Here is a 13,011-nt window from a genome sequence, read left to right as displayed (position 1 = left end):
AAAAGAAAACTTATTTTATGACTAAAGCCGCAGATCCAGCAACTGGTTAACCAGCTTAATGTTCAAAATGCCCAGAAAAATCTTATTCTTCTGTGTAAACAGATGTTGGATCAGTTGCAAGTTGCTCTTGTGTTGATAGATTAGCAGACAAATTATCAGATACCGTTACAACTTGTGTTTGTAAAGCAGGTTATACTGGGAAAACATCTAATGATAGATATGAATCAGGATGTGAACCTGCATGTGCTGATAATGCCTCCAAGTATGATGGTAGATGTGCTTGCAATAAAGGATATTATGGATAGAAAGCTGAATACGGTGATAAATGTGAAAAATGTCCTGAATTAACTCTTTCTAATTAATGTCATGGTTGTAATACTGGTGACAAAGCAAGTATTAGAAGTTGTTATTAATGTATTGAAAATTACTTTGTTGAAGAAACTGCTGACGGGTACGGATCTAATGCTCATGCTGCAAAATGCAAAGCTTGCCCTGAAAATTCTTATAATGAAGAAGGCGGAATGGGCTTTTGTAAATGTTTTGATTAATATGCTGAAAGATTAAATTATGTCGATAATGTATGTAAATGCAAGTACGGATACACAGGTAAAGTTGCAACAACAAAGGGTGGAGTAGGTTGCGTTAAGATAGGATCATCTAGTTCAGGTTCATCAGGCAGTAACAGTAATTCTGGATCTTCAGGCAGCAATTCAAGTTCAGAAAAGAATGATAAGGAAACTTCCGAATCATAAAGTATTAATGTTAATACAAATTCTACAAATCTTAAAATCTTAGCACTTATGATGTTATTAGCTATTTTAATTTGAAAAAGTTAAATAAATAAATAAATAAATAAATTTCTAAAAATAAAATTATTTTCATGCATAAAAATTTATATTTTTGATGTATAATCACATTTATATTTTTTGTTAATAAAAATTTATTTATCAGTTAATTTTTTTTCAATTAAATTGACATACGTTTGTAAGATAGTATTAAGTACTAAAAATTTAAAAGTAGTTTTAATTCCAGTATTAAATAAATAATGTACCGCATATTTTTAGGAATCCGAGCAAGATTTAAGTATTTATTTATAAATAATTACCCTCTAAAGTCTGCGGACGGCATTTAATAATTAATATTTTGTATTAAAATTATATAGCATATTTGTGGTATTATAAAATAAAAATCTATTTTAAATTTAAAATTTAAAATTCAAATTACATAATTAAATAAATCAAAAATCAAAAAATTGATTTTATGATAAAAATTAAAATAAAATTATTTATTTAATTAATCAATTGTCTATATTTATATCAAACAAATCCAGGAATTAAATTCTTTCTTATTTTTCCACATCTACAAGAATTTAATTAATAACTGGAAGTGCTATAATGTTGTATAAGTAAATATAAATAACATACATACCATAGTATCTAATCATTTTAGCGTAATCAATATTGACATAAATTATATTTTTAATTTTGTAATTTTTATATTTATCTACTTTAAAAAGAGAGATTTTGCATAGAATTTATAATTATTAAATTATTAACTTTTAGTAAAAAAGTAAGATTAAGAGTTGGCAATTACTGAATGATGGTAGAATCATTCAATATGAATAGATAGATAATTAATTAATTAACATTCACTCTTTTATCTTTAATTTATTGATATTACAGTTAACAAATTTATAAGTAATAGTTATTGATTTTGATAGTATTATTATATTTAATTTACCTACAATAATTTCAAAGGAAATTAAGATAAGAGATGGCAAAATATCTAAGTAATTTGTATATAATATAACTTTGTTAACCATCTCAAATATATTTTACTATTTAAATTTTAAAAATATTTTGTTTGATACTAAACGTATTTCTTCAAAACATTTATTTTTTGTAATAATAAATCTTTTATTTTAGAATTAATCAATGCTAATAGCTAGAATGTTTTGACAATAAATAATATTTTTTAGTTAAAAAGTAAAATCAAAACTTTAAAATATTCTTGGTTACCCATCAAACTTTGTTTTTAAAATAGAAATTATAAAATATTAACTTTTTTTGAGTACTAAAAATAATAATTAAAAAAGAATTTTTCATTTTTATTAAAATGTGCTTTGAGAAATGAAGAAGAAGCTATATTAATTGAAAGACCTCTAATCTTTATCTCCAATAATTTCTTATTATTTATTCATTTTTACTAACTAACTAATTAATTAATTTTTTATTTTTTGTTTAATATTTAAAAAGACGTAATTATATTGGAGATACAGGTACATTGGCATTAGCTTCTGCTTTAAAGAATTGCACTAACCTCACAAATTTGATATTAAGTAAATTTATATTGCTTGCGTAAGTCTACTCAAATAATATTATTTAACATTAATTAAACCATACACTAATTTAATTAAATTAGAAACTAGTACAAATTAAATTACTAGTCACCTATGGAACACTAATAATACAGCCAAAATGACTTATTCAAAATAAGTAGTGTAATTAAGTTTAATTTTTTATTTGTGTTTAATTACATGTTAAGCTTATAAGAATTATATAAAAAATTATTATATAATTAAATGATACTACAATTATAGTCTAATCTTTATTCTATTTGATCATAATCATTGCTTATTCAAAAGAATTTTATTCAAATGCTGCATATTTTTTTTATTTTTATAGCTTTAAAAACATTACAATTTTGTTAAGAAGAGCGATATATATATATATATTATGATATCCTTTGATTATAAAATAAGCCTTTATAAATCATTTGATTAGTACTTTTTGCTCATTTAATTGTTGGTTATTTTTTCAATCATATCATTATCATGTAAATGGTAGCTCATAAAAATAATTACTTCAAAAATATAATAAAAATATATGATGATGTTAATTTTGTATAACTTTAGCTTGAGCTCAAACTTAATTTCAAACTGATTTAAAATAGTTCTGTAAATCAGATATTACTAACAAAATAAGATAATTAATGAAATAGTACCATATAAATTTAAATGAAATAATTAATTAAATATCTTCAAAAAACTGTTAATTTAACTTATTAATACTTAATAATTGTTAATATTACTTGTTAAATGAAAATTCATAGTTTTTTGCTAGTAGTGGTTGTAAAAATTTCAAATTTCTAAAAAAGATGATCATAAGTCACAATATTGAATAAGGGGGTAATTATCTTTATATTATATTGCTCTATAGTTAGCTTAAATTTAATTCTGCTTAATCTTCCATCTTAAACTTATCACCTTAAAATAACTAATATCCCCTATGAAAAAATATTCTTTAAATATATTTAAGATTTTATTAAAATATCAAAAAATATAACTTATTTTTTTGAAAATTAAATAATGGGCCAAATGTTTTTGTAAAAATATTCATGCGTTAACAAACAATCAATAGCTTGAACAAGAATAATTACTATTACTATCACTTTTTTATTAATCTTTATTTAGCCAATTTATTTATTTATTAATTTACATTAATCCGCATTAATTTTAGACAATTTAAACAAAATTTGACTCACCCGTTGTTGGCTTATTATAATTGTGAATTTTATTAAAAGCTAATAAATACTCAAATTTTAATCAAATTTATTAATCTAGCAAATACAACTCAACTAATTTATTAAAATCAATCAGTTAAATTATACGCAAACTATTACTGAATGCTAGCCTTTTTCAAATAGTACGATCAAGCTACCATCAAAATTTATAACTTTCTAAAATTAATTTTGGTTTCAAACTTTATTTAACTAAATAAGTATTCCCACTATTATAAATTGCAAAACAGACAAAACAAAAAAATATAATTCAAATCAAATTAATAATTAATCTAAATAATAAAAACCTTAAGTTCAATACAAAAATGAAAAAATAATTCATAATACTTGCTTTGTTAGGCATACTTGCTTTAGCCTAAAAAGAATGCCCAGAAAATAGTTTCTTAAAATCAGATAACTGCGTTTGCAAAGAAGGATATTATGGTGTAAGTGCTGATAAATGTGTTCAATGCCCAGATAATACTACTTCTTTCCCTGGTTTGTATTATAACACCTATGATAAGGCTACTGCTGCAGATTGTAAAAAATGTTAATATAATTACTATGTTACAGGTAAAGCAACTAAAGAGTAACCTGCTACTTGCGCTAAATGTCCTGAGCATTCCATGACTACAATTCATACAAATGGAGAAGATGTCAAAACTGAAGCTTAAGCATGCTTAGAATGTGAAGATGGTTACTATTGGAATAATAAAGATGGTAAAAAAGTTTGCTTACCTTGTGGAAGTGAAGGCGCTGTTCCTTTTGATAAGCAAAAAGCAGGAAAAGATGCATCATTCTGTAATAGTTGCAAAGAAACTTATTTTATGACTAAAGCCGCAGATTCAGCAACTGGTTAACCAGCTTAATGTTCAAAATGCCCAGAAAAATCTTATTCTTCTGTGTAAACAGATGTTGGATCAGTTGCAAGTTGCTCTTGTGTTGATAGATTAGCAGACAAATTATCAGATACCGTTACAACTTGTGTTTGTAAAGCAGGTTATACTGGGATAACATCTAATGATTATTCAAAATCAGGATGTGAACCTGCATGTGCTGATAATGCCTCCAAGTATGATGGTAGATGTGCTTGCAATAAAGGATATTATGGATAGAAAGCTCAATACGGGGATAAATGTGAAAAATGTCCTGAATTAACTCTTTCTAATTAATGTCATGGTTGCAATACTGGTGACAAAGCAAGTATTAGAAGTTGTTATTAATGTATTGAAAATTACTTTGTTGAAGAAACTGCTGACGGGTACGGATCTAATGCTCATGCTGCAAAATGCAAAGCTTGCCCTGAAAATTCTTATAATGAAGAAGGCGGAATGGGCTTTTGTAAATGTTTTGATTAATATGCTGAAAGATTAAATTATGTCGATAATGTATGTAAATGCAAGTACGGATACACAGGTAAAGTTGCAACAACAAAGGGCGGAGTAGGTTGCGTTAAGATAGGATCATCTAGTTCAGGTTCATCAGGCAGTAACAGTAATTCTGGATCTTCAGGCAGCAATTCAAGTTCAGAAAAGAATGATAAGGAAACTTCCGAATCATAAAGTATTAATGTTAATACAAATTCTGCAAATCTTAAAATCTTAGCACTTATGATGTTATCAGCAATTTTAATTTGAAAAAGTTAAATAAATAAATAAATAAATAAATAAATTTATTTCTAAAAATAAAATTATTTTCATGCATAAAAATTTATATTTTTGATGTATAAACATATTTATATTTTTTGTTAATAAAAATTTATTTATCAGTTAATTTTTTTTTCAATTAAATTGACATATGTTTGTAAGATAGTATTAAGTACTAAAAATTTAAAAGTAGTTTTAATTCCAGTATTAAATAAATAATGTACTGCATATTTTTAGGAATCCGAGCAAGATTTAAGTATTTATTTATAAATAATTACCCTCGAATTTTATTATATTTTAAATTTTGTAATTTTTATGTTTATCTACTTTAAAAGAGAGATTTTGCATAGAATTTATAATTATTAAATTATTAACTTTTAGTAAAAAAGTAAGATTAAGAGTTGACAATTACTGAATGATGGTAGAATCATTCGCTATGGATAGATAGATAATTAATTAATTAACATTCACTCTTTTATCTTTAATTTATTTATATTACAGTTAACAAATTTATAAGTAATAGTTATTGATTTTGATAGTATTATTATATTTAATTTACCTACAATAATTTCAAAGGAAATTAAGATAAGCGATGGCAAAATATCTAAGTAATTTGTATATAATATAACTTTGTTAACCATCTCAAATATATTTTACTATTTAAATTTTAAAAATATTTTGTTTGATACTAAACGTATTTCTTCAAAACATTTATTTTTTGTAATAATAAATCTTTTATTTTAGAATTAATCAATAGCTAATAGCTAGAATATTTTGATAATAAATAATATTTTTTAGTTAAAAAGTAAAATCAAAAACTTTAAAATATTCTTGGTTACCTATCAAACTTTGTTTTTAAAATAGAAATTATAAAATATTAACTTTTTTTGAGTACTAAAAATAATAATTAAAAAAGAATTTTTCATTTTTATTAAAATGTGCTTTGAGAAATGAAGAAGACGCTATATTAATTGAAAGATATTAAGTAAAATTATAATGCTTGCGTAAGCCTACTCTAATAATATTATTTAACATTAATTAAACCATATGCTAATTTAATTAAATTAGAAAAACTAGTACAAATTAAATTACTAGTCACCTATCGAACACTAATAATACAGCCAAGATGACTTATTCAAAATAAATAGTGTAATTAAGTTTAATTTTTTATTTGTGTTCAATTGCATATTAAACTTATAAGAATTATCTAAAAAATTATGATATAATTAAATGATACTTCATCATGAATAACTAATCTTTATTCTATTTGATCATAATCATACCTTATTCACAATTTTATTCAGATGCTAGATATTTTTTTATTTTTAGAGCTTTAAAAAAAATACAATTTTGTTAAGTAGACCTATCAATTCTATAAATTATGATATCCTTTGATTATAAAATAAGCATTTATATTTAAATCATTTGATTAGTACTTTTTACTTTTTCAATCATAGCATTATTATGTAAATGGTAGCTCATAAAAATAATTACTTCAAAAATATAATAAAAATATATGATGATTTTAATTTTTTATAACTTTAGCTTGAACTCCAACTTAATTTCAAACTGATTTAAAATAATCCTGTAAACCAGATATTACTAAGAAAATAAGATAATAATGAAATAGTACCATATAAATTTAAATGAAATAATTAATTAAATATCTTCAAAATACTGTTAATTTAACTATTATACTTAAATTCCACTCTTTTTTCACAAGCCCAGCCATTTAATACTTAAATCAATATAAATGAAAAAATAAAAATAATTAATTGATTAAAAAATATCCTGGAATTGTTCTATTAATCAAAAAGAAAAAAAAGGGAGCTACGATTTTTTTTTTTGATAGTTTCAAAGATTCTATCAATTTTTTAACAAAAAATTAACAAAGATTTTCAAAATTTAATCTAATTTATATTTTTTTAAGCTAAGCATTTGTCTAAATTTCTTTAATTAAATATTCATTAGTTTTGATAGCCTATTCAAAATTAAAAAGGCGTTTAACTTTAGTAAAAAAGCAAGATTAAGAGTTGAATATTACAGAATAATAGTAGAATCACTCACTATTAATTAATATACACTCATTTATCTTAAATATATTGATTAAAGTTATAAAAAACTTTTAGTAATAGTCAATTTGTTTGTTTATTTGTTTTTATAGTATTATTATATTTAATTTACCTAAAATAATTGTAAAGAAAATTAAGATTAGCAATAGCAAAATAAATATCTAAGTAATTGTATAATTTGACTTTTATTAGCCATCTTAAATCTATTTTACTATATAAAATTTTTAAATTTAAATTATTTTTTGTTTGAACCTAAATACTTTTTCTTGAAAACATTTATTTTTTGTAATAAAATATTTTTTATTTTAGAATTAATCAATCAATCATAAGAATATATGAACAATAAGCAATCTTTCTTAGTAAAAATATCTTCGACTACCTATCAAACTTACTTAGCATTTTATAGTAGAAATTATAAAATATTAACTTTTTTTTTGGATACTATAAATAATAATTAAGAAAAAATATTTCATTTTGATGAAAATATGCTTAGAAAAACTAGGATGACATTTTTTAAAAAATAAATAGATTATAAGTAAAATTATGATGCTTGCGTAGGCTTATTTTAATAGTATCAAACATTATTTAATATTAATGAAATCATGTACTAATTTAATTAAATTAGAAAAGTAGTACAAATAAATTTCTAGTCGTATTATGGGATCAATAATAAAATAGCCAAAATAGCTTAATCAAAATAAGTAGTTTTATATAATTTTTTATCCTTTTAGTGATTTTTGTTTTTTTTTGTGTTTAATTGCTTGTTAAGAGTATAAAAATTATCTAAGTCTAATTACTAATAATTAAATGATACTTCATCATGATAGTCTAATCTTTATTTTATTTGATCATAACTTATTCATATGAATTTTATTCAAATACATAATTTTGTTGAGTTGAGAATTCTATCTATAAATTAAAAATATGATATGATATTTTTTATATCCTTCAATTATAAATAAGCCTTTATTCATCCTTTGATTAGAACTTTTTTAATTGTTTTTTCTTATTTCATTCAAAATATTATCATGTAAATGGCAGCTCTTCTTAAATAATTACTTCAGAAAAATAATAAAAATATATGATGAATGATACTCATTTTTATAACTTTAGCTTGAGCTCAAGCTTAATTAATTTCAAACTGATTTAAAATAGATAAGAAAAGCAGATATTACTAGTTAAAGAAGTTAATTAATGAAATAATACCAAGTAAATTAATATAAAGTAATATATTAATTAATTTATTATCTTCAAAATACTGTTGATTTAACTTATTATTATTATTATATAATTATTTATTAATCTTACTTGCTAAATGTAAATCCATAGTTTTTTTCTAGTAAATACTCAAACTACTTAGATCTACTTATGAGGTATAATTTATAAAATACTATTTGCTTAATTACGAATTACTAAAAAACTCATCATAATCCATTATATTAAATTAGGGGGTTATTTATTATCTTTATATTTTATTACTCTAGTTTGCTTAAAATATAAAATTTACTTTTTAAATTTAAAGTTATCATTTTTAAATAATTAATATCCCCCTTATGAAAATATTTTAAAAAAATATATTTAAAATTTTATTAAAACATCAAGAAATATAACTTACTTTTTTAAAAATTAAAAAATGGTCCAAATAATTTTGCAAAAATATTCTTGCGTTAATAATCAAAAGCTTGAATAAGAATAATTACTATTACTATCAATTTTTTATTAATCATTATGAATGTATCTCATGAAAATCATGATAAAGATAGATTGTTTATTACTTGTTTAATATTAAATTAAGTTTTTTACAATACTCATTTTTAAATATTGAGGTTACTAAAATATTTTGAATTTGTAAATGTACTATGTTATTTTTCAAAATTATATTTCAAAATATTTTACTAGCTTTTTTAAAGCCAATTTATTTATTGATTTAAATTAATCCACACTAGTTTTAGACGATTTAAACAAAATTTAACTCACTCGTTGGTTTATTAAAAGTATCAATTTTATTAAAAGCTAATACTCAAGCTTTAATCAAATTAATTAATATTACAAATACAACTCAGCTAATTTATTAAACATCAATCAGTTAAATTATACCCAAACTATTACTAAATGCTGCTGCCTTTTTAAATAGTACTATGAAGAAATTATCAAAATTTATAACTTTCTAAAATTAATTTTAGTTCAAACTGTATTTACCCAAGCAAGTATTCACACTATTATAAATTGCAAAACAAATAAAACAAAAAATTATAATTAAAATCAAATTAATAATCAATCTAAAAATAAAAACCTTTAGTTCAATAAAAAAATGAAAAAATAATTCATAATACTTGCTTTGTTAGGCATATTTGCTTTAGCCTAACAAGAATGCCCTGAAAATAGTTTCTTAAAATCAGAGAAATGCTATTGTAAAGAAGGATACTATGGTGTAAGTGCTGATAAATGTGTTTAATGCCCAGATAATACCAATTCTACTCCTGGTTATTATAACACCCGTCCTGATTCTACAGTTGCAGATTGTAATACATGTTAATATAACTACTATGTTACAGTAAAAGGAACTAAGCAATCACCTGCTACTTGCACTTAATGCCCTGAGCATTCCATGACTACATATGCGACAAGAGGAATAAATGTCACAACTGAAGATAAAGCTTGCTTGGAATGTGAAGATGGTTACTATTGGAATAATAAAGATGGTAAAAAAGTTTGCCTTCCTTGTGGAAGCGAGGGTGCTGCTCCTTTAGATAAGCAAACAGCAGGAAAAGATGCATCATTCTGTAAAATGTGCAAAGAAGGTTACTTTATGACTAAAGCTGCAGACCCAGTAACTGGTTAAGCAGCTTAATGCTCAAAATGCCCAGAAAAATCTGGTTCTGGTCCATAAAGAGAAGTAGGATCAATTGCAAATTGCGGTTGTATCGATAGCTTAGCCGATAAATTATCAGATACCGTTCAAAGTTGTGTTTGTAAAGCAGGTTATACTGGGTAAGCATCTAATGATAGATATAAATCAGGATGTGAACCAGCATGCGCTGATAATGCCTCCAAATATGATGGTAGATGTGCTTGCAATAAAGGATATTATGGAAAGAGTGCTAATTATGGAGATATATGCGAAAAATGTCCTGAACTTACTACCTCTAATCAATGTCATGGTTGTAATACTGGTGAAAAAGCAAACCTTAATAGTTGCTATTAATGTATTGAAAATTACTATGTTTCAGAAGTTGCTGGTGAGACTAGTTCTAATCAACATGCTGCAACATGCAAACCTTGTCCTGAAAATTCTTATAATAAAGAAGGCGCAATGGGTTCTTGTTAATGTTTTGATTAATTTGCTGAAAAATTAAATTACAGCAGTACAAAATGTGAATGCAAGTACGGATATACAGGAAATCCAGCAACAAAAAAGGGTGAAATTGGATGTGTTAAGAAAGGATCATCTAGCTCAGGTTCATCAGGTAGTAACAGTAATTCTGGATCTTAAGGTAATAGTAGTAACACTAATTCTGGATCTTCAGGTAATAGTAGTAACACTAATTCTGGATCTTCAGGTAATAGTAGTAACACTAATTCTGGATCTTCAGGTAGCAATGAAAATTCAGAAAAGAAAGATAAGGAAACTTCAGAATCCTAAAGTATTAATGTTAGTACAAATTCTGCAAATCTTAAAATTTTAGCACTTATGATGCTATTAGCTATCTTAATTTGAATAAATTAAATAAATTTATTTCTAAAAATAAAATTAATTCATTCATAAAAATTTAGATTTTTGATGTATAAGCATATTTATTTATTTATATTTTTTTTGTAAATAAAGATTAGTTTATTCATTCATTAATTTTTTTCATAAAATTGATATATGTTTGTAAGATAGCATGAAGCAGAGCTGTAACGAGTTTTTTATTAACTCGAGTTAATAACTCTAATTAATATTTTATTTTAAGATTTATTGCTTATAAATTCTACGCAAAATCAATCTTTTTAAAGTAGATAAATTACTTCCAAGTATTAAATTCTTGTAGAAAAGTGGGAAAATATGAATTTAACCCCTATATTTGATATAATGAAGACTAATTAAATAAATAATATTATTTTAATTTTTATCATAAAACCTTTGTTTTAAATTTATTATGTAATTTCCTATTTTAAATTTTAAATTTATAATTATTATTTTAGAATAAAATGTGCTTAATTATTATTAACTCCAAACAAATGTAAGATTAAGAGTTGAATATTATAAAATAATGGTAGAATCATTAACTATTAATTAATATTCACTCATTAATCTTTAATTTATTGATTACAATCAAAAAATCTTTAAGTAATAGTTAATATGTTTTTATAGTATTATTATTGTATTTAATTTACCTAAATTAATTGCAAAGGAAATTAAGATAAACAATAGCTAAATATCAAAGTAATTTGTGTATAATATAACTTTTATTAGCCATCATAAATCTATTTTACTATTTAAATTTTAAATAATATTATGTTTGATACTAAATGCTTATTTATTGAAAACGTTTATTTTTTGTATCATTTTAAATTAATCAAACCTAAGAATATATTAGCAATAAACAATATTTTTTAGTAAAAAATTAAACTTAAAACTTGAAATTTCGTCAGTTTCCTATCAAACTTAGCATTTTAAAATAGAAATTATAAAATATTAACTTTTTTTTGAATACTAAAAATAATAATTAAGAAAGATTATTTCATTTTGACTAAAATATGCTTAGAAAAATCATGATGACATTTTACTAATCTAAAGATATTAAGTAAAATTATAATGCTTGCGTAAGCATAATCTAATTGTAGTTAACATTATCCAATATTAATGAAATCATATACTAATTTAATTAAATTAGAAAACTGTACAAATTAAATTACTAGTCGCTTTATGGATTGATCAATAATAAAAAAGCCAAAATTATTAATCTTACCTATATTAATTGCAAAGAAAATTAAGATAAACAATAGCAAAATATCTAAATAATTTGGGTATAATATATATATTTATTAGCCATTTTTAATCTATTTTACTATTTAAATTTTAAACAATAAATTGTTTGATATTAAATGCTAATTTCTTGAAAACGTCTATTTTTTGTAAAAAAATATTTTTTATTTTAGAATTAATCTAAGAATAGATTAACAATAAACAATATTTGTTAGTAAAAAATTAAACTTAAAACTTGAAATTTCGTCAGTTTCCTATCAAACTTAGCATTTTAATATAGAAATTATAAAATATTAACTTTTTTTTTGAATACTAAAAATAATAATTAAGAAAGATTATTTCATTTTGACTAAAATATGCTTAGAAAAATCATGATGACATTTTATTAATCTAAAGATATTAAGTAAAATTATAATGCTTGCGTAAGCATACTCTAATTGTAGTAAACATTATCCAATATTAATGAAATCATATACTGGTTTAATTAAATTGGAAAACTAGTACAAATTAAATTACTAGTCGCCTTATGGATTGATCACTAATAAAACAGTCAAAATGACTTAATCAAAATAAGAAGTTAAATTTAATTTTTTATCCTTTTAGTGATTTTAATCTTTTATTTGTGTTTAATAACTTTTTAAGCTTATAAGAACTATCTAAATCAAATTACTAATAATTAAATGATAATTAATCATGATAGTCTAATCTTTATTCTATTTGATTATAACTTATTCACAAAAAATGTATTCAAATACTAAATATTTTT

The 13,011-nt window shown here is 22.5% G+C and overlaps 3 protein-coding genes across 3 annotated transcripts in view; all 3 read left to right on the top strand. All coding sequences in view use genetic code 6, as the record gives it.

Moving 5' to 3' along the window:
* TTHERM_00861690 (animal growth factor-like EGF protein) overlaps positions 1 to 827 on the top strand; it is a gene marked incomplete at both ends in the record, with an annotated part of 1,380 nt that extends 553 nt beyond the window's left edge. Inside the window, one exon of the mRNA XM_001017037.3 lies at positions 1 to 827. This exon is cut by the window's left edge and continues 553 nt beyond it. Coding sequence (XP_001017037.3) covers positions 1 to 827 — 827 coding nt within the window.
* Positions 828 to 3,884: 3,057 nt separating this feature from the next.
* On the top strand, positions 3,885 to 5,195 carry TTHERM_00861680 (animal growth factor-like EGF protein; the record flags this gene model as incomplete). The annotated part of the gene is made up of 1 exon (XM_001017036.1): positions 3,885 to 5,195. The coding sequence occupies one exon, from the start codon at positions 3,885 to 3,887 to the stop codon at positions 5,193 to 5,195; it is 1,311 nt and encodes a 436-aa protein (XP_001017036.1).
* A 4,392-nt stretch (positions 5,196 to 9,587) lies between these two features.
* TTHERM_00861670 (immobilization antigen) lies at positions 9,588 to 10,994 on the top strand (the record flags this gene model as incomplete). The annotated part of the gene is made up of 1 exon (XM_001017035.1): positions 9,588 to 10,994. The coding sequence occupies one exon, from the start codon at positions 9,588 to 9,590 to the stop codon at positions 10,992 to 10,994; it is 1,407 nt and encodes a 468-aa protein (XP_001017035.1).
* Positions 10,995 to 13,011: the final 2,017 nt, after the last annotated feature.

Source organism: Tetrahymena thermophila (genome assembly GCF_000189635.1).
Source record: "Tetrahymena thermophila SB210 genomic scaffold scf_8254627, whole genome shotgun sequence".
In the NCBI taxonomy this organism is placed as follows: domain Eukaryota; phylum Ciliophora; class Oligohymenophorea; order Hymenostomatida; family Tetrahymenidae; genus Tetrahymena; species Tetrahymena thermophila.
Note: the sequence above shows the minus strand (reverse complement) of the source record. Positions and strands in the feature narration are given on the sequence as shown.